The following is a 23,373-nucleotide window of genomic DNA, read 5'->3' as shown; positions in this document are numbered from 1 at the left end:
CTAGAAGATGGAAAACGTGCATTTGAAATGCAGCAAAGTTGAAACTAGCCAACAGTGTGAAATTAAATTGACTGCCTCAGTGCAAAAGATTAATAAAAGCCAAATCTCTTTAGCAAACCGACAAAAATAACTTCATTGTTCTGGAAGGGGATTAATGCTTGACTGCCAGAAAAGTGGAAATAAAACCTGAAACTAAAAATACGTTTTAGCCTTCCATAATTATTCGAATGTATTCTAATTCATTTGGTAGCTCCCGGCTACAGAAATCAGTTTTGTTTTCTTTTAATGTGAGAGGAATAAACGAAGAGGAAACAGCAAAATCACTAAATGTGAACACAGGTCACATGGAGACTACCCACCTCCCCACTACAACTCAGACTGCTCTGTGAATCAGCCCCAGATCTACGATATTTCCGAACCGGAGCAATTTACATAGTGGCACCCAGCCACACATCTGTAGCCAGAGGCGGGAGAAGGTACTACTAATATGTGACTCAACTGTGCATGCGCATGAGCCCGCCCGCAACTGCTCATATGAATCTAATATAAACAGCTGTCAAGTCACACTCATCGGAGAAAATTTTTTGTTAGGAAGCACTGCATATTCTTCCTAAAGCCTTTGACACACTTTGGTTGGCAGACACTTGTATGAGCACGGTGTTTTGTTGCTGTATATGGTGCATTCCCTTTGTGACTTAAGTTTTATTTTCATCTCCCCCCCCCCCCCCCCCTTCTCGTGCATGTTTTGTTGCGGAAGCATTATTCTGCAGAAGCAGGATACAGTAACATCCTTCATTAGAGTGTTGGTTCTTACCAGTCAAAATCAAAAAATTTAATTGTTAATTAAAGCAATGTAAAATTCCCAGAATTCTAAAAAATTCCTGGGTTTTTCCCGATTTTCTCCCAGACGAAAAAATTCCTGAGTTTTTCCCAGATCTCCCGGGTCGTATACACTCTGAAATAGTTTCTTTTTTGTTGTTGTTGTCTTCAGTTTAAAGACTGGTTTACTGCAACTCTCCATGCTACTCTATCCTATACAAGCCTCATCTCCAAAGAATTATTGCACCCTATATCCTTCTGAATCGGCTTACTATATTCATCTCTTTGCCTCCCTCTACGATTTTTACCCCTCACCCCATACAACATAACGCACCCATGCGCACATGCATACGCACACACTTCTCTCCAATACTAAAGCGGTGATCCATTGATGTTTCAGAATGTGAATTATCAAGTGGTCCCTTCTTGTAGTCAATTCATGCCACAAATTTCTTGTCTCCCCAAATCCATTCAGTACCCACTCATTAGTTACATAAACCACCCAGACTTCTGTAGCACCAGATTTCTAAAATTTCCATTCTTTTCTCATCTAAACTGTTTATTGTTCATGTTTCACTTCCATACATGACTACACTACAGACAGACACATTCAAAAAATACTTACTACCACTTAGGTCTATATTCGATGTTAACAAATTTCTCAAACAAATAATTTTAAATGGTTCACAAGGCACGTGCACTGCCTTGCTGAAATGTTCGCGATGTCAGTTTCCATCCCCAGTTTTACTAAAAAATAACATTTAAATAAACTTCTTTTATGAAACTTTATTTGTAGTTTTCTATGTTGGTGCACCATATGCAACTCTTCGGATACAATACTTAGAAAGTGAAGAGTGGCACGAAATTTGTTTCTGGCAACAATGGGAACATCCTCTGGATTATGTATGAGGCACCAGTCATCCTCTGGTTGATTTTTGTGCCTACCGCAAAAATCTTCGTCAGGAAAGAATCAGATTTGTCTGACATCACCATTTTCCAACAGCCAAAGAACTAAGACTCATTGTTTTGCCCTATTAGTCTCAGAAAACATAGGATTTGTTTTGAAGATCCTCCTTAGAAATTCTATGGGTTGCTTGCCCACTTACACCTAGAAACTTCAGCAATGATCACCATGATTGACTTGGATTCTCCTATATCAATGCTGAACCTTCTTCACTGGAACACTGGAATATTTGAGTGTACTAAAGCCAAATTTTTGACATAACAACAAACTATGGATTTCATGTATTTAAAGGAGCAAATTATGTCTGATGTTCAGCACCCAGGACAATGGTCTTCAATAATTTCAAATCTTTTATCATATTCTGCATTTCATTTCAACATCTTCACCCTTCAACTGTTAACTACTAGTAATTGATAGAGCAAAATGCCAGTAATTGCCTCTGATGGAAGAACAATGTAGGGGAAATTTAAATTTGTTCTGACTTTGGTGATGCACCTTGTAAACATTAACACACTCTTTTGGGGTAACCTAAACTTACCATCACATCTGTCAAATACAATCATACACCTGGTCAGATACTCACTAAGCTATTATTTCGTTTAGTAAGCAACAGTAAGAAACTGTATCAAACACTTTATGTAACTCAAGGAACACTGTGTCGAGGTTGGGTTTAGTAAACTCATTACTGCAGGGGTGAGAAGCCATTCTTTTGCCATCAGGATGCCATGGTTAATTCCCACCTACGTATTCCAGGTTCAATCAGTGGTTGTGGAGAATGAGAACCCATCAGTAAGACACCAACAGCTGTGCTGAACTCTTCATTAACCACAAGCTTTCATATACATTGCCGGAGATGTAAGACTGACCTTTGGCTCATACAAAAGCAAGGTTGCTCTGTGGTGCTCAGTCCAGGCTGTGATAGTACTATGTTAGTGCTGCTGACACTGAGTCATTAGGGATGAATGCAGCTGGTGACTATGGCAGCAAAGCTTGGTTATGTCGCAGGTTGAAACCATAGTACTGGGGAATGGGGTGAGCGCCTTGAACCTTAGGTCCCAGTGAATGAGTGGCAGTTGGTGACCTTGACAGTTACCTAATGGGTATTAAACATGAGGATGATCCTGCCATCATCTCACCCTGCATGTCAGGTTGCTGCAAGGCCACTGTAATGTGGAAGGTGGCCAGTGATCCAGGAATGCCACCAGCTGTGAAGTAACTACCACATCAGGCACTGAAAGTATGTCGTGCCAAGCCATAACGACTGCATCAAACTGGACATCATTATCTACAGCACTCGAGATCTCATAAATGAACAGAGGAAACCGAGTTTCGCAAAATCTCTATTTGCAAAATTCAGTTTAATTTTACAAAGGAGATTTTTGTTCTACAAACAGGTCATAGTGTGTGTGCGCACTTCTGTCAATGGCCCATCTTGAAATTAGAAATGGTAACAAACAAACACACACACACACACACACACACACACACACACACACACACACACACACTCAAAAGGGTGTTGAAAGAGTATCCCATATTCAGAGATGTGGCACTACGGGCCAAAACAAAACTGTTTAGTAAATATTGGCCCTAAAATGTATACTTTGAGAGCTCCGAGTACTTGTCCAATATTCTTATAACAACAAGTCCTATGAAAAATACTGAAAGTACGAAGTACGTTATAGTAAAGACAAAATTTTTCTCTGGCAGAAGCCAGAAGGGCTACAGGTAGTGGCTTGGGAGTTCTATAGAGATAGGTTATTTGACAGAATTATCAAAGCGAAGGCCTTAAGACAACAAAAATAAATTAGGTAACAGAATTAATGAGACAAGGTCTTTAGGCAATAACTACAAGACAGAGAACACATGCTGTAGAAGAGAAGGGCTTGTGGTGAGGTCTACAATACGTCATGAGAAGCCAATGAAAAGCTTACGACAAATTCAATAACCACAGACAGACAGACTTCTTAACTGCTCCAAATGGCATCTGAAGGATAACTGAAGAATAATGAATGAATATAGCCAGTAAGTGATGTGAAGCCTTAGACACTGCTTCATGTCTGGGACTAGTAGGGGCCAAGGGAAAAGGTAAACAAAGATTCAGACGAGGGTTTCAGTTTGTAGACAGGACAGTGTTAGTCACTCTCTCTGTACAAGGATTTGACTTTTGCATGAAGGCACCTCAGCTAGGGAGGTTAATTTGTACTCAAGATTCAGAATAAGCTTCAAGGTTAATTATTCCTTTTGAGTGCTTATTCTCTTCATCAGCCTCCCATCTCCTACATCCACATTAGAAAAAAAAGCTGTACAGAGGAAAAGAGAGTGGCTTGTGGCAGGAACTACAATATGTCATGAGAAGCCAATGAAAGGCTTACGATGAATTCAATAGCCATATAAGAAACCTATGTCAGACAATCATGTCTGCTTTTCAGCAGTTTGATCAACCAACTGAGTAGCCTGTAGCATGAACCCTTTTCACTCAATCCCTGACAAAACCCACACTCAGGACATGATGTGGTTCATCTTCACTATTGTGAAGCACATCTCTTCTACTCAAACACTTCAATATTATGAACAACTTACAGGCTGCACGAAACAAATGCCCACACATTCCTCTGTTTCTGTCCACAGATAAAGCATGCAGTAAACATCTGTTCAGTGTTGTTACTGTAAACTGTATTTACAGCTCTGGGTAATTGCAATCCACAAATCAGTTCTAACGGAACCAGATTGTGTTGAGATAAGGATGTGTCATGCTTTTACATTATAGTTATATCTTTGGATTTACCAGCACAATTGAAGTCTATAATGCCACATGGGAAATGGCAGAGGGTTGCTTCCATTTGCCAGACCATAACAGAAGATCATATCTGCCATTTACCATGTGGAATAAAAGGCTTCCATTATACTGGAAGTGCAAAGCATTTTACAAACTTACCACAATACAACCTGGTTTCAGTAGAGAAAATGTACGCACTGCATAGTATCATACTACATAATTGCGTAACCATCTACCAACTGGAAATGAAGTCAGAAGTACCTGACTTTAGTTGTTCCTGCAGAAACCTGTTTTGATAGTGTAATGTCTTCAGAAAGAGAGCAATACAAATGAAATAAAAATTCATTTATCAGTGTAGTTAGCATAGGTCTGTCTGAGCAAAATGTCAAAGTGTGCCATAGATAAATGAAAAGCAGCTAACAAAAACAGTGCCATTGACAGGCAAGCTATATTCAACCATGCTGGTCAATGCCCCTGTGGTTTAACAATTTACAGGCATTTGAAGGTTTCTATTGTATAAGACTTACTGTGTGGCTGATATAATATTACGGCAACAACAGAAAGTAAGAATGTTTGGTGGTGTAATATTATGTCACACCCATTTTGACAGTTTTCCATGGCATCATATGTATATTTAAAACACCCACAAAGTGTGTTCGTTCTACAAGCTTTGTAGTTTTAAAAACTAGCAGCAGCAGCTTTACTGTAAACATTCATCATTACTGAAACCTTTGGTATTGTCACCTGCTTTGTAGGCTTTATCTGGCACTAGAGTTCTCTTTGATTCATGCATTTTGTGTGCTTTCTTGAGTCCTTGATGAGTCTTCAGATGATGAAAATTGAGTATTTGGTGAGGGTTCAGATTATACATCAGCTGAGAACAGTTGTACATCAAGATCTGTTTGAAGTTGAATTGCAGCATATGTTTATCATATTATTTCCAAGGATTTTGCTGATATCAAATATTCTCCTGCAGATACATTAGGAAATGAATCTGAGCATATTTTATCTTCTAAATCTATGCCTATTCAAAGCAGAAAAAGGAACAGAAGTGACTTTGAAGGTGATTGGACCAATGTGGACAAAGTTCATGGCTTAACTGTGTACACAGGACCTGATGGATTGAAACAAAATGAAGCACTTGATGAATCAAGTGAGCCTTTGTATACTTTCTATTGTATCTTTAATCGTACTCTAATAACACCCATTCACTTTGATTTTGGGTTGTGTGTGTCCATCTGCATAGGAATTACAAACAAACTTAATCAGAAAGGTTATGTTTGCTTACGTATATAAATACTGGAATTCTTTTTCATTTTTTTACTGCAATAAATACTATTGATTGGAACTGTTATATGTGTATTCAACACTAGCAATGCCACAATTTATCTGTTTAAAGTAGAAAGTCCAATAAACACGAAATATGCTGACATTATATGCAGAAATTATAACTTAAAAGAAAAAAGATTTTAACCAATCTGCAGGTAACAGCAGCTACTTCTAAGGCCGTAAGTGTTAAGCATGAGCACTGAGCCATCTGAAATAAGGAAGTTATATTACTACACATGTAAAGAACCTGAGGTATACTGTGAAGCCGTATTATGTCCACCATGCAAATTCTAGATTACCGAAATGATTTTATTGAACAGTAATACCTGAACTGAACATTAATACTGAATAAAATGGGAAATAGATGTATGAATGCAGCCAAATCACCATGCCATTAGTTTTTAATATTTGTATAGTACAAAATGTAACAAAATAAAGCAATTACTCAAATTTTGCCTGCATAACATGCTAATAAATTCTACATGTTAATATAGAAAACACTGTATCGCTTGCACATCATTGTCAATTAGTCTTAAATTGACAAAAAACTAGATAGCCCATAGCTACACAATTGAACTATAAATATAATTTCTCTACCTGATAAAACTAAGGATTCAGTGGAATATAACAAAGAAACAGGGGAGGTAGCAATAAAAAAATCTCTCATATCTGCTTCAAACTAATAGTACTGGTTGGAGATGATCAATGCATCCAAGTGGTCAAACAAGCATCCAGATCACCACAACTGGACAACAGAGCCTGTTCTCCTGTAAAATACAATGTGCTGGCAACACATTATAGTTAATATAAAGAACTACATTAAAAACAGACAATGTTTTACTCACCTGCACCCAGCTGAGGAGTCTGTATACCCGAGACAACATGTGTTGGTAGAGGTAAGTTGCGAGACAGCATACGGTAGGCCATGATCTGCATCCGTAACTGATACAACTGATTAGTGTTGTATTGGAACTGCTTCTGCTGCTCTTCCTTGAAAGTTATTATTTATATTACACTACTTTACATGTAACTGAGTAAATAACAAAAAGCAATGTCCCAACATACTTAAGCTTTCAGAGTAGATAAGATAATGATTCTCATTCATCTTTTAAATCCAGTGAGTTTGGTATGGAAACAACATGAAAAATGGAACAACAAAATTGCTATTTCCAAGGCAGATTACAAATACTCAGAACGTAACATTCTTCATGCTGACCATCACTAATGTACAATGTTGTCTACCAATCGTTTTCAAGGTAAACAGAAAGATAAAAATATCATCATCATCTTCGTACCACAAGAACAAAAATGTCACAGTAAACATACAGTAAATCACTAAGACATTAAATGTGTTTGCTGCAATTCGATGAGATGAATATACTAACGTATGTGTGAAACAACCTACTTTTAAAATGTCACAAGTCAACCTATTTATCTGTCAAATTAATTAAATTTGGTAGTGTGTCAAACATACAGTGCCTTTCTTCCATTTCCTCATACTTCAGATTATTTCAGGTGGTTGGTTGGTTGGTTGTTATAGAACTAAAAAGTGATGTCATCAGTCCTTTCTTCATGGGATAGTACATTGGCAGTATGTGAAATCAACCATAAATATGATCAACTTGTGATAGTACTTACAAGTGATAAAACGAAGAGACAGAAAGCAATACTTATGCCAGAGATGAAAACTAACTGCATGAGACATAAGAGTAAATGGGTCAAGCAAATCTGCAGGCCAGAGAAAAGGCAGATTGCTCCTTAAAGCTGGCATTCAGCCAAGGCTACTACAGATTGGAAGCTATACCAAATGCAGAAGTTGTCAACATATAGTGCATGGGCAACTACTGGTTCGAATGAGGTCAATAGCCTGTTGATACTGATAAGGTAGAGTGCAACAGTCAGCATACAGCCCTGAGGGACACTGTTTCCCTTAATCCACGGGGAGCTGAGCTATAAACTAACTCTTCACACTAAACAATTGGAGAGAGAAAAAGCAATAGGGAGCCTTGAAAGCCCAGTCACGGCGAGTAAGTAAAATGTGATGGCGCCACACAGTATCATATGCCTTATGTTGACATTTAGAAGAAACCTATCAGATTTTCAGATTTCTATTTCCAACTTGTGGACAGTTGTTGTGGATTCTCTCTCTCAAAAACTACACATGGGATGAGGTGGGTGGCAAGGGGGAGGGGTGGGGGGGATGACCCCACGATTCGAGAATTCGGCATTGTGAAGGGAAAACATCTTCTAGTCAAATATTGCTGAAGACCCTGAATATGAGTTACAATCATATGATGTTAGGATGAACTCAGCTTACAGCTGGTAAAATTGTTGTTTATTAATACATGACCAGTAGTTTTGAGCAGCATCATCAGGTGATGCAGTTCACCTTATGATGCAGGGCTTCAAACCACGAAACCATTCCTGTTTTGATAAATAACAATTTTACCAGCCGTAAGCATAGTTCTTCCTAACATCATGCCTTTCAACAGCTGTGGTTCCCAGGAATATAAAACAGTTTGTGATACAATCATATGTTGGGTATCAAACCGGGGCTTGTGGCCATTGGTGCAGCAAGTCAAGAGCCTCAAGCAGTTCCCTGTCAATAAAAGGTTCACTAAATAATTCAAGGTTACAAGGATTAAAGGATAGAGGGAGGTCTTCAACACTTTTGGAAGACAGCTAGGTAAGAAGATGGTTGCCATTACTGTCACAAGGTGTTTAGTGAGAACCAATGCATCAGTAAAAGTATCACTACGAAGGAGGAGACCTAGAAAAGTTACCGATTTTTAGTGGCCCATTAGACTAAGGAGCTTGACCCATACCAGGGATGAAGAGGCATACATTTCAAAGAATTAAACTTCTTGCTCCCAGCATATCTCATGTCTGCCATATACGTATTCTCTCAGAGCTATCATATGTTAACTAAAAAGACCTGAACAGGTGAATTTACAGTACCGTTCTAGGGAATGGCAAATTAGTGATCATACTGTGCTGTGTGTTCGGAAGCTTTTCTCAGTGTTTTTTTTTTAACGAAATTTGATTTTATCTTAAATTTTTCTCACATACGGTATGAAGGTGAAATGAGCTCTTTGATTATCATGTGACTTAGCCACAGTAATGCTATCTGTTATTTAGTGGGATTGTAACCATTGCTTTTTGCCATTTATCTTAGTGGTTTTAGCTCAGTTGTTACATTGTCTTTAGCAAGTGAATATTTTATTAGTCACTCTATCCAAATTCGAAAATATTCTTCCTTATGCATTTCTGGATGGCAAGAACTAGTGGGAATTACGCAGCCTGTAGTTCTTTTTTCCTGGAAGATGCTGAATAAGTGCACTCATCCACCTGTTTTGATTTCGCACTCTAGAAAGTTTACTTTGTTATGATCTTCATGTTTGAGTGTAAATGTGATATTTTTGTGTACCTTAATCAATTGTAAGTGGAAATGTGTCCATTTCAGTTTCTGTTCCTTGAAATAGCTGTCCCATTGCCACAGTGTGTTCTTGTATACAGTTATTCAGCTGCACCAACCAATGTCCTTTAATGCAACCCACAATGTTATATCTGTTCTTCAAAAACCACATGCAAGAGTTTCATGTTTTCTTGCTCGCTATCCAAAAACTGTTACTCTTATAGGAAAAAATGAACAGCGCCTTTTTGTAGGAAATTTAATGTAATTAAATTTTTTACTGCTATACAGTGTCACTAGAGGTCATGGTTTTCAAGTAAAAGCATACACAAGTGACCTTCAAACGCAACCCCTCTCCCACCTTTGGCCCCCACCAGTAAGGATTTCTAGTATGTTGTTCATGCCACTCCCATCCACCACTGGATAAAAATTTGTGGCTGCACAAATTATTTTCCACATACGACATTTTTCAGCCTGGACTGACTGGCCTTATTATGCCACTGACTTAGTCAAGTACTTACAAATTGTAAAATTGACATTTATGTAAATTTTTGTAACAGTTTTGTGAACTGTAACAGCATAAAACAAACAGTTACGTCTTAATGTTCGTCAGGCCTTCAGACTACTAAACTACCGTGTTGTAAGGTTTAAGTTTGGATCAAATTTTCAACATAATTAATTTTAGCGTAGCGGTGGTGACAATCACTGATACATGCTTTGGTCAAATAATATTTTACTAATAAAAACCAGTAAGTTATACTCAACAGAGTAAGTTCATCAGAAACTGAAGTTATATTGTGTTTCTCCTAACAAAGTATAACAGGCCTTCTAATGTTCTACAGGGTTATACCAACACACCTCTGGGGTATGAGAACATGATTGCAAAAAGCTACAACACATTCAGAAAAATGACATGTAAGTGGATAGACCATGTCTTCAAGTTCTGATTCACAGTGCATGCTATGGCATTGTTACAGAGAGCAACACTATGGGACAGGTGCGTCCAAATATGTAGACAAATAATGTGCTCTTTATTACCACAGTAAATTTATTCGCACCTTCAGATAGGAAACTGTGCACCACCTTCAGGGGTTCACCAACAATGCAGCTACATACTGCAAAGTATTGTCATTTGATGACTGTAAGTAAATGAAAAACAGCTTTACAAGAATTTACACTGGGTGTAATGAAGGGATGCTCTCTTTAAGTGTGAACAAATGAAATATAATGCCCATAAAAAGAAAAGGAACATGACAGTATCCAATAATAATATTTAGTGGTCAATTTCTGGAGACTGTCATTTAAATATTTAGCGGTAAAACTAAGAAATGATATGAAATGGGGAAAAAGACAAGAATAATATGTAGGAGGGAAAATAGAAAACTTCGATCTGTTGGATGGGCGCTGTGAAAGAGCAGTGCATCTGTAATACAACACTCTAGAGTAGCCAATTCCACATACTGATCCAGAATTTTGACTCCATTACACAAATTTTGTGATTCAGTGCTAGAATTGAGACACATGAACACAACCAATACATAAATGTAACACATATTGTCATGGAACTTCAATGCAAATCTTTGGAGGAAAGGCAACAGTGTTCTTGCCAAACCCTGTCGGGTAAATTTAAAGAAACTATGAAGATTTTGTGAGATGGGGGATCACAAGAACAATACGAGAATGGTCAAAGTATGTGCCGGGGCACACAGACTGTCATTCTTTCCCTCACTTCATAAACAAGAACAACAGGGCATAAAATTGCTAATAATGGTATGGGGTACCTTCCTCTATGCACTGTACAGTTCTTTGTGGAGTACATATGTGTAGCTGTAGGGCTTGAAACTAGTGTCAGTGTGGTGCAGGTTGAGAACTGTGAATGTAGTAGTCTAGGAGAAAGGCATTGCATGCCCTTGAATTGAAAAACAAAACCATCTAAACCAATTAAAGTACTTGATTTTGAACCAATATATTTAAGAAATTAAAAATCATTTTTGACTGGACGGTGATAATTCTTATGTGGAAGGAGTTAAGAAAATTCTATATTAATAATAATATATTGTGTAGACACCACATATTGTGGCAGGGTAATAATAGTTTGTTATGTTATACTGGATAGTCATGTGATTGTGATACCTATGTGACATGTTTATGTGTGTAAACATTGTGTACTTTATATGAAGGAGGGGAGAAATAATTAAATTTTTTATTTATATTCAAGTATTCCCTCTTGTCATTGGAATGAGGCACAGCAGTCAGGTATCTACAAGGAGCTTACAAAGCTGTTTAAGATCAAACAACCACACAAATATGCCCACAGTAGCTATGAGGAAAGCAAATGCCTAAAAGAAATGTAACATTTATTAACATAGTTTTCATTATTCAGCATAAAAGTGTCAGAGCAATGTTCAACAATGGGAGTTGTTGCATCTAAGGTGATTTCCATCATGTAAAGGATTACTCTCAAAATCACAGGAGCTCAAATTTTAATTTTATTGAAAGAACCTATTACTTGTAGGTACAGGTGCCTCCCACAGCTTATCTACTCCAAGAAAGATGCCAAACTTTTTACATTTAAGTGATTTTGATGAATAGATAGTCAAGAGACTGATGCACAATTTACAGGACACAAAGAATACTCAACACTGAAGTCATTACTTCAGCATTACAATCTCTAATGCACAAGTTAGGTTTCTGGTATACCAGTATCTTCACCCCCCACCACCATCATTCCTCTCCGCCCCAGGAATCTGGTCAGAGAATAAAGATTTTAGACATCTGTATTTGTCAAATTATCTTTGCAGACATACCAAATGTAGCTTCAAAGTTCTGTGACACAGGCAACAGATGTTTGTGGATAAGCATTACATGCTGGACTTATTCTCCCCAACTGAACCACTCTGTTCCCAATGGTCACCACTATCTTTGTCCTTTCCCCTGCCATGACCCGTGCACAGGAGGTACAGTCCAAATTGATTGTGTGCACTCCATATCACATACCTTCTACCACACAACATACATGGTGGCTTAAAGATTACTGATGTGGAAGTGGGAATAGTAAGTTATCAGCAAATGCATAGCAGTTCCTAATGAATCTCCCCCACGTGTGTTCAGGTAGAGCAGAGTTGAAAAATGTTCTTTTGTCCAGCTCCTTCTGATAATTTCTAACACTTCATTAAAGAGTAGAAGGGAGATGCTATCTACCTTAAAATGGAGGCTCGACCACCTTTCACAATACCAAAGCACTAAACATGAGGCGTTTCAAACAAGCAAGCTGTCATCATAAGAATTATTATAAAAGAATCTACTCAAATAATGAAGGTGGTCACTTCTCTTGTAAACATATCTTCTTAAAATGTGTGTCCACATCATTTGTACAGTAAATAAAATAAATTGACTGGACACATAATGTGGAACCACATTTTAGGAAGACAATGACAGAAGAGAAGTGAACATGAAATTATAATATTTTTAGATTTTTATCTTTATAGGTCCTTGTATAATAATTCGTCAATGAAGCTTTCTCCTTCAAACCATGTTTCTTATAGGGCTTTTGCTTGATGAAAGGTGGTTGAGTCTACATTTTAATACTTAATTTAACAACTATGAACTCTTATCCATTACAAATAAAATCAAAGGGAAGCTGTCTATTTGACAAACTCCGACTGGTTTAAATCTTTCTGAGAATGCTCCTCTGAATCAACGTGAGCTTTGGTGTTACACTGATTTTTTTTAATACTGCTATGTGTTTTCTTATACAGATTCAGATCTATTAGAATTATCTATTATGTCCATCAACAGCAGTACATGTTTTCATGATGTTTTCAAAGGTGACCACATACATTTTATTTTTCACTATTTTGACTAGACTTAAGATACACTTGAGATTTAGAATATGATGTGCACCATAATAATTCATTACCACAACCACCGTCATATCTGTAACACGGAATCAGTTTTTCACAAAATGATTAATGTTATTTAACACACCAAAACAACAAATCAGCTTGAATGTGCATTGTAAAGAACAAAAAAACTTTAATAATAAACCAAACATGTCACACTATTATATTTATGCCTGCTGTGACAGTTCATATCATCTACACATAGTACAAATTTTGTAAATATTTATATCCATTCTGTATATCAAATTGCATCACACTGTATGAAATCATAATAGATAACATTCTACATTTTTTTCTATGAAGATTTTCAAATAATTTTTACCAGATCAGCAAATATATGTAATAAGTGAAATTCTTTGTTAGCCAGACATGTATTAAGTTGATTTCACTATTAGAAACACTGTTCAATGTTCTCATCAAATACTTACACTTATTCTGTCCACCACAAGTTTTTTGAGATCCAATAATTTGCTGTAACGTGCATCATTCTGCAAACTTAGTTCATCCAGTCTTCTGATAGCAACATTTAATCCATCAAGTACCAGTTGCATTTTCTCGATGTATGTCTGTTAAATGACAATAGAGCAGTTATGATTGCATAAGGATGTAGCAAAGAAAGTACAGTAATACATTAACACTAGAACCAATTTTACACAAATGTAATCAACAGCCACACCTCAAATTAGTAATTCAGAATAATAACACTTTTGATTTTTCACAAATAAATCTTCCAATAAAGTTTTAGGAATTAAAAGTAATTACTTCTCATGGTACTTCCATGACAACCATGGCACAATGGCAATGCACCAGTTAGTAGCTCATAAGAAGTGCTGTTCAGAGTTCACCCTTCCAAAAAAATTCTTAAGCTGCCTTCTCCATATTACTACACATCAAATATATTTCACTCTTCTCTGGAATACCCTGTTCAGGAGTCAAACAAATAACTGAAGGAGTATGACAAAAGTTGCAGAATTTGATTATTTTGATATTACTGTGTTTATCCCTATTTGGACAATGTACGAAAACAGAGACGTAAGAACGTTGGGGACAAGTGGAGCAACTGAGAAACATCGCACAGCCTAAGTGAGAAAACCTTTCGCAATAGGTACACAGTTGCCTGCCTAAAAGAACAACTGAAACACAGAATTATGTATTTGTCTGTTCCACAATCTTGTCTTGTTACAACATGAACTGTATCAACTGATTTACAAAAATAGCATATTTGCTTAGTGCCTCCAAAGCTCTGGCTTTCTGGCCACCCCCCTCCCTCCCGCCACCCGTACTCTCCCTCTGTGTCCCCCCCCCCTCTATCTCTCTCTCATCTCTCTCTCTCTCTCTCTCTCTCTCTCTCTCTCTCTCTCTCTCTCTCTCTCTCTCTAATCCAGAAAAGCGGCCAACAAGCTACAAAATCCCATACAAGATGCATCCAGAAAGTAATGCACTTACTGTCTAAGTATTTTCTGCATGCTGGAATGCTTCAAACCAGTCTCTGCTGCTATTCTTCAGACAGATTTCCTTAGACTGAACCATTCCAGAAACTGTGGCAACATTTTCAGGAGTAACTACAGTTTGCCTATGGCCAACATTCTCCATTAAATCATGAGCCACACTGCCTGACTTCTAAAATTTGGCAAAAAGCTTGCAAATGGTTTTCGCATTGGGTCCTTTCAGAACATTAAATGTGGCTTGAAAACTGCATCTTGTTGCCACACAGGACTAAGTTCTAATCTGTGGTATTCCAGCTCCATGAAAACATGTTGTTCAATGGAATGTTCCTATTCTGATACACTAATCTCCTTTCATGTTCCAACAGTTGAAGTGACCGCTCTGAGCTGGGGAGCACTATTTATAGGTATGACATATTGCGATTACAGACCACGTGTCAGCAGCTATGATTCACCTGAATACAAGCATATTACAAGTTCATCCTCTCCATCATGAACAGACTACAATACGCATTTATCCCACTTTTGAGACAATATCGTCAATGCCTTCACAGAAAAATGTTTGCAGCTGACTATGGAACCATGATTGTACCCTGAAATGCACATCTTTGTACAAAGCAAATCGGTAGCCATGACTGTCTTTCTTCAGGGCTCCATAAATATCGAAAATGTGTGGGCAAGAATCAGGACTGTACAGAGGATGTGTAAGAGCTTCACAGTAAAACTTCTGGTTGTTTCAAGTATGCTGCAGAACTTTTCACTGGGAAGCTCTCACACATATTCTATACAGTAGTGATCTCCCCATGCGATGTCCTGAACAAAGACATTTGTGGCTGTTTATCTACTTTGGACGAAGAAGTGTACGTCTGGGTTCAATCTTGGTCCTGTTGGTAAATAAAAACATTTTTCCGTGACACCACTGACCATTTTGTCTCATAGGGGAAAAAACGTATCATCAGTCATGACAATTACTTTTGAAACAGTAAACAGTTTACTTGTAAACAGTTTACTTACTTTTTTTTCCCTCTGTCTCATTTGCATTTGACTGTCCACTTACAGATTGACAAAATCGAAACGAGAAGACACTGTAGATAAAACTTGTTGAAGCCTTTGAGGGCCTTGCTACCAATAGGATTCTTCAATAGCAAGTACACCAAATTATGCCACCATGAAATAATCAAAAGTAAATTAATTTTAGAACACTTATGTATATAACATCAGTATACAGCAACTGGTAATATCAGTATGCTTCTATCATCGTACAGAATCAAACAAACTTATAATGTGTTTCTACAGAATATAATTCCATGAAGCTTCTATTTAAGTTCACCCAAAGGAAGATTATGATTTAACATCTCATCAATTATATAGTCATCACAGATGAGACATGGGCTCCATGTCTGCATGTCTTTCAGGAAGTGGCTGTACTTTCAGTAACAATGTAACAGAGAACATGAGTGTTATGCCCACCAGAAGGCAACAGCTTCGAATCAAATGTACAGTAGCTAGCAACAGTCAACCAGTGATGGAAAAGCAAGGCCTTTCTGAGTAAAGGCACAAAACTGATGAACACTGGAGTTTTGGAGGGTCAGCGAAGTTGACAACTATAGAATAATCTCTAACTCAATGAGGTCCATGATGCAATCTGGCAGAAATGTAACAGCACAACAAAAGTTGGCATTAGGTTTAGGGTTTGGTCACCTGCAGATACATCATGCAAATGAACTAGTGTTGAAGTGTTGCTTTCTTACAACCTGTTTTACTCCAGTATTGCAACTGATCCAGCTTTCTCTTGAAAACTTAACTTTTTTTTCATCAAATCTCTTACTGCTGTTATATTAGTTGGAGTAATAAACAACTTGTTATACTGCAGTGAAATATTCTGAACAAAATAACTTACAATTGCAATAGAAACATAAGTAACTGCAAGAAACACACTCATGAGCAATTGAATTAGTGACCCGTACAATCTCTACATGACAGGAAAAGAGGGCTGGAGAATATCTGGGGCTTCCACCCTCACAGATAGTTTTTGAGGTTTATTAAACAGGTCCTTCAAACATGTACTGCATCTTTCTTCAAATGTCTTTCAGGAGACATTTATCAACATTTCAGCAACATTCTCCCACCAGTGAAACATGGTTGTTGCCATTTGCACCACCACAAACTGTAGACTGAAAAGTAGAAAATCTGAAAATCCTCCCTCTCCCTCCCCCTCACCCCTCCCCCAACAGCAGCTTCAACTGTTAACAAATACAAATGTTAATTACATGTTGCACAAATTTATTTATTAGTTACTCATGTTATCTTTTTGCCTTCTAGCAATAACTGCCTAAAAACAGTTGTGGCTTGTTTCAAGCACATTTTGCAAAAATAAAATAAATATCTATCTACATTGACTTACTTCTGATGAGTCTCCACTTTCTGTAGGTTTTGCTGATTCTTGGGGAGATGGTAAAATGGTAATATCTGCACTGGGAGAGTCTGCTTCAACTTGTTGAACTGGAATCTGTGTCACATTTACATCTGCCATATTTTCATCTAATTCATTTAGTTCACTCATCTTCACGGAACTGAAAAGGGAAATCCAAAATTACAATAGTCTTCACGACAGTTTCCATCACATTTACGATCAAATCTGAATAATCACATTTACGATCAAATCTGAATTAAGTCCAAATGTTACACAACCATAAAAAATGGTGCACGTTAAAAATGAAAATGGTGTATAGTTAATCAGTCTATACAAACATTGTGTAAGTAACGCCAAATCCAGCTTAATAAAGAACCTTCTGTTTGCATTTCTAAAGAAAAAACCATGCCAAATTCAGCATTAAATTAACGTCCACCACTGAAAATACAGCAACAAAACAAACTATCAGACAAGAAAGGAGTCAAAACTTGATGGATTTCTTTCCAGAAATTCAAATAATTTTGAATTATTATTTTCTCAGAACTGAGAAACTAACTGGTTTGAAAATAAATCAAAGGCATGAAACAAAAACATCCCAACGAAAAAATATTAAATACAATATTATAAGATTTTATACGCCTTTACTTTAAAAAACTGAAGGCAGTATGTTGATCATCATTCTGTCAACATCAAACTAATTATGAAAGTAGTAGAGCTTGGCTTTGCTCAGCATGAGGAAAGGGACTGGCCATAGTCTAATTCATTTGTTCATCGAGTTCCACGAAAATCATCATGAAGAATAAGCTACCTAAAGGTATACATCAACAAAGTGAAGCAGCTGTTACAAACAGTGTTTAAATTGTCAGAGCTGCCATATCACTTGCAGTTGGTTAAATTATATTACACTGATGTAATAAAAGTCATGAGATACTTCCTAATATCATGTCTGACAGCCCACACCACTATTACGCCACCACCAGCTTGCACAGTGACCTGTTAATAACCTAGGTCCGTTGCTTTGTGGGGGTCTGCACCACACTAACCCTATCATCTGCTTGTACCAACTGAAATTGGGACTCATCTGACCAGACCATGGATTTCCAGTCGTCTAGGGTCCAACCAATATTGTCACGAGCCCAGAAGGGGCATTGCAGGTGATGTCATGCTGTTAGCAAAGGCACTGTCATTTGTCGTCTGCTGCCATAGCTCATTAACACCAAATTTCACGATACTGTTTAAACAGAGACATTTGTCATTTGTCCCACACAAATTTTTGCAGTTATTTCAAGCAGAGTTGCTTGTATGTCAGCACAGACAACTCTGCATAAACAGTGCTGCTCTCAGGTCATTAAGCAAAGGCCATCAGCCACTGTGTTGTCCATTATGAGAGGTAATGCCTGTAATTTGGTATTCTCAGCCCACTCTTCACACTTTGTATCATGGAATGTTGAATTCCCAAATGATTTCCGAAACAATGTCCCAGGCTTCTGTCTCCAACTACCATTCCACATTCAAAGTCCATTAATTCTTGTTGTGCAGCCACAATCACATCAAAAACATTTTCACATGAATCACCTGAGAACAAATGACAGCTGTGCCAATGCACTGCCCTTTTATACCTTGTGTACACAAAACTACTGTCATCTGTACGTGTGCATATTGCTATCCCATGACTTGTGTCACCTGTGTGTGCTTCACTGGCTATTGTTCAGTCCATGTGACCAACCATTTTTTTTTTTTTAATCAAGGGGAAGGATTAATACTTTTTGCATATGAGACATCAGTTGGGTAATAGAAATTTTCATAAAATGCATGTTAGACCATCAGCTGCTTTTTTTAAATTTAAAACCCAAATATCAATTGGTTTCAGTCACAGACCATCTTCACAGATTAGTGTTAAAACAGTTTAAGCCACAACATCACATCTGTCATTAAATAAATAATGGCCATGTCTCATATGTAGAGCATGTCATAAATTCCAGTATATCACTCAGAACTGTCCCCAAGTGACAGCTTTCTCTTTCTCACATCTTTCTTTCATATTGGTTTCCTGGATCTTTTCTGTGACAATTTTTTGAATATGTATTCTTTTTCAGTGTGCTCTTTTGGGGCAAATTTAACTTTGATGCTGATGAGGTATGGACCCAAGTTGACACTTTCACTGCTGCAGATCTGTGCATCATCAACTTCTTTCTAAGAACTGTATATGATAGCATTATGAAGGATTTGATGCTTCACAATCAACTGTATGGATTACTTCCATGTTTTTGCTTTCAAAAATGTTTCCCCATGGAAGTCAACACAGTTTTCAAATTCTTTTGTTGACACAATGCAATGAATTTGGTTCCATTCGTGTATGTGGATTTCTGTGCTGTAAAACTGCTAACAGTTTTTTTCTATACTTTTTCTCCACCAATTTGTGCGATGGTTCATCCAGCAGGATTTTTATACAGGTTTTTTTTTTTATTACACATCACACTAAACCCAATGTTCTGCAGCTCCATAAAAAACACAATACTAATTTTTTTTAATTGTTGTGCTACGCTAAACTCTCACTAACCCAGCCCTCAGTAGACTGGCCCACATCCAGCCTTAAGTCACACAAAAAGAAATGACTCATACAGTAATGAATTCTCATGTGCAACAATGTCATTAGTTGATTACAATGTAAAAACAATGCTATACATGTTTGAAATTGTGGCCTCCTTTATGGTTTAGAATCATGGCTCCTAAAAGGAAACATGTTATGCTAGACTTCAAGTGGAATCTCAAAAATAGACATAGGTTGAATTGAGGTTCTTTGCAGGAAGCCATTGCTGCTAAGTACAATGCTGGACAAGCAACAGTTTATGATTAAAGTTTAACTGACAAAGAGATAATCAAAAGCATACAGGTAAGTTATGATGAAAGTGGTGAAGAAGAGGACATAGCAGGAGAGAACAAAGATATCCCACACTGCTTGTGCTGAAGCTGCACACATCTTCCTGAAGTACATTAGCAACAATCAGAAACATACAGTACCAAAGGCCATTGTGTGATAAGACCACCACATATCATTGTTGTGACAACTAAAAATACGAGACATGTTTCATAGTGAGTGATGCTACTGTGTATGTACACACTCAAGGACTAAGATTTCAGTGAAAATCAATGTATCTTTGGATTCAATAAACTATAATGCCTATGTGCTTACACTCAATTTAAGACACCTTCAATAATCTGGCATTTCCACTAATCCAACAGCCGTATGTGCGAGGAATAGCCAGATTAGCAAGTGTCTAGTGTACGAATGGTTTATTTACTACAATGGCACATTTAATTTGCTGTGTATAATATTTTATATAATAACATTTTTCAATTATAAAAATAACTAGACTTCAGAGGAAAATGCAGAAATGTAGTTTGATGGCTGGGGATAGAGTGCATTACAGATTTGGCAATCTGTCAAGAGTGGAGGATCACCTTAGTATGACTGACTGAATACATGTTATGTATGGCTTCCCATGCATCACACGGGTTCGAACAGATGAAATATTCCAGAATGAGATTTTCACTCTGCAACGGAGTGTGCACAGATATGAAACTTCCTGGCAGATTAAAACTGTGGGCCAGACCATGACTTGAACTCCGGACCTATGCCTTTCGCGGACAAGTGCTCTACCAACTGAGCTACCCAAGCACGACCTCACGCCCCATCCTCACAGCCCTACTTCTGCCAGTGTCTCGTCTCCTACCTACCAAACTTTACAGAAGCTCTCCTGCAAACCTTGCAGAACTAACACTCCTGAAAGAAAGGAGTGCTAGTTCTGCACGGTTCCCAGGAGAGCTTCTGTAACGTTTGGAAGGTAGGAGACAAGACACTGGCAGAAGTAGGGCTGTGAGGACGGGGCACGAGTCGTGCTTGGGTAGCTCATTTGGTAGAGCACTTGCTCGCGAAAGGCAAAGGTCTCGAGTTCAAGTCTTGGTCTGGCACACAGTTTTAATCTGCCAAGAAGTTTCAGATGAAATATTGTCAGATCTGGTCCAATGCTTTCAGCACAGCTTATAAGTTCAGTACTGTGTATAGAAAATTCATTCAATAGCCCATTCCCACATGAAGCTTGAGAAATGTAAAGTAAGTACAAATTCAGAAATGGAAAACAGAAGTGTCCAGTTTCCTGTGCCTCACTAAATCTAGTATTATGTTGGTACTCAGCAACAACCATGGGGCTATTTACTACTATGTTGTGTGCATATTAATGTCTACCACAATCCAGTAAATGAATATTTCCTTGGTCCACATCCAAAATCAGGCAGTTCATCTTGGAAAATGGACACACTAGCATACTAGCAGTTCACTGGTGGGGAATAAAATTGTAACAATCAAGATCTACTGATACAACAGTTTCTGGTATTCATACATATTATGCTATGCATCTTCACTGAAGAACGAGATAAGTACTGGTAGACTGAGGGCTGGTAATGAGACATCTCTGGACATGGTCAGTAAGAGTGTTTCTTGTTTTCATCACTGATTTGGTTGACAATTTTAATGTTACAGGAAATTTTAACATTCTTCTTGATCTCTGATTCCTCAAGTTTTGTAGTAAATGCAGCTTTTGTCAAAGATAAAGGCTGGGATATTTCTGATTTCATACAAACTACAGAAGGATCTACAGGCATAGATCACCTCAGATACAAAAAACAGACAAATATAAATTGACACACTACCTCCAAGTCGTATCATAAACGTAAGCAACGTTAAGAAACACATTCAGCTGGCGTCCATACGATGGTAGTGAAGTAAGCAAAATGGAAGTCATCACATTTGTGAGATTAAAAATAGATCAAAAGCTCTCATGAGAGACACTCTTTCACTAACTCCCCCAAAAGTTGTAAGCTGTTACTTTTATAGTCAGAATGGTATCAAACTTCAGCACCTTCGGTAGTTTTTAGTTGATTTACACCCCTTACTTTAATTTTTTGATATAATGTGGGGTAATATTATGGCACAACTGAGTGTTTAATCAAAAATCACGACATCCAAGACTGATGTAGTATACAGTATATCTTATAGCGAAAAATCCCCATCACACCCCCTTCGGATTTAGTGGTGAAATGGTCCAATGGATACCATGTCAAAAACTGAACACACATCAAGCATGAAAAGAAGCAAAATATGAACAGTGAACAGTCCAAGCTCAAGATGTGCAACATCTAACAACTCGCCAGAACCATGGCAGCATGGTTGGTCACAGTCCTAAACTCCAAGGCAAGGCAGGAAATCTGTGTTCAGAGCTCCCTCATGTCCCCCCCCCCCCCCCCCCCCCCGAAATTTATAAACTGTCCATCTGGTTACTGACGTGTCTGTTCTCCTTCTGTAGCATTAGCAATTATCATACTATACATCAGTTACAGAAAATGAGTCATGTTGTAAGAGTGTATTACCATCGCAAGTAAATGTGATGAATCGCGAGAGCAGGTGAGAAGCCTCACAGACCTCTCACAGGAATGAAAATAACAAATAAACAGGGGTGAATTATGTTACAACAAAGGAATTCAAGAGACAAAATTTCCATAACTGAACACAAGAGGCATAACATGAGATACTCTTGTCGAACAAATAGGAGCTATGTACGTCTGAAGTCCCTTTGCTACATGTTGCTGTGATTTGAACCTGGATCTCCCACTTCACCATGATCACATGACCACAACACCACCATCATTCAAAATTGCTACATGTTGCACATGTTGATCTTCGACTGTTCACTGTATCCATTTTGCTTCTTTTCCCACAGTTTAATACATCATCTTCCCGTTTTCATGCTTTATCTGTGTTCAGTTTCTAACAGGCTGTCCAATGGACCATTTAACCACTAAATCTGAGGTGGGTAGGAGGGAGAGGGGGGGGGGGGGGGGGGGGAGCGGTGATGGGGAGTTTTCCTCGTTTGAAGTGTGTTGACAGCTGTGAATATTACCAAACTGTCAATTTACAAAGTCCTGGTTTCAAAGTACTGACACAAATTATTTACAGAAGAATGAAAAAACTGTCAGAATCCAACTTCAGGGAATCTCGTTTCATTTCTGAAGAAATATAAGAACATGCAAGACTATGCTGACACTGCTTTTTATCTTAGATGATTTAAGGAAAGGCAAGCCTATGTTTTCAGCAATTGTAGCTTAGGAGAAACCTTCTGATAGTGCACACTGGGATACATTCTCTGAAATTCTGAAGATAGCAGGGTCACAATACAGGGAGTAAAAGGTTGTCTACAACTTCAAGAAAAAAAAAAAAAAAAAAACTGAACTTATATGAGTGAAAGGACATGAA

At 37.7% G+C, this 23,373-nt stretch overlaps 1 protein-coding gene across 3 annotated transcripts in view; it reads right to left on the bottom strand.

Annotated features, from left to right (window-relative positions):
- LOC126298391 (ATP-dependent helicase brm-like) overlaps positions 1 to 23,373 on the bottom strand; it is a 249,423-nt gene that overhangs the window by 207,581 nt on the left and 18,469 nt on the right. For all 3 annotated transcript variants that reach the window (XM_049989699.1, XM_049989698.1, XM_049989700.1), the window contains exons 2-4: positions 17,055 to 17,223; positions 13,634 to 13,771; positions 6,737 to 6,881 (exon numbers count right to left, since the gene is read on the bottom strand). In XM_049989699.1, coding sequence (XP_049845656.1) covers positions 6,737 to 6,881; positions 13,634 to 13,771; positions 17,055 to 17,213 — 442 coding nt within the window. In that variant the 5' untranslated portion in view covers positions 17,214 to 17,223. The remainder of the gene's footprint in view (positions 1 to 6,736; positions 6,882 to 13,633; positions 13,772 to 17,054; positions 17,224 to 23,373) is intronic.

Source organism: Schistocerca gregaria, chromosome X (assembly GCF_023897955.1).
Source record: "Schistocerca gregaria isolate iqSchGreg1 chromosome X, iqSchGreg1.2, whole genome shotgun sequence".
NCBI lineage: Eukaryota > Metazoa > Arthropoda > Insecta > Orthoptera > Acrididae > Schistocerca > Schistocerca gregaria.
The sequence above is the reverse complement of the archived record's forward strand: the minus strand, read 5'-3'. Positions and strand labels throughout refer to the sequence as shown.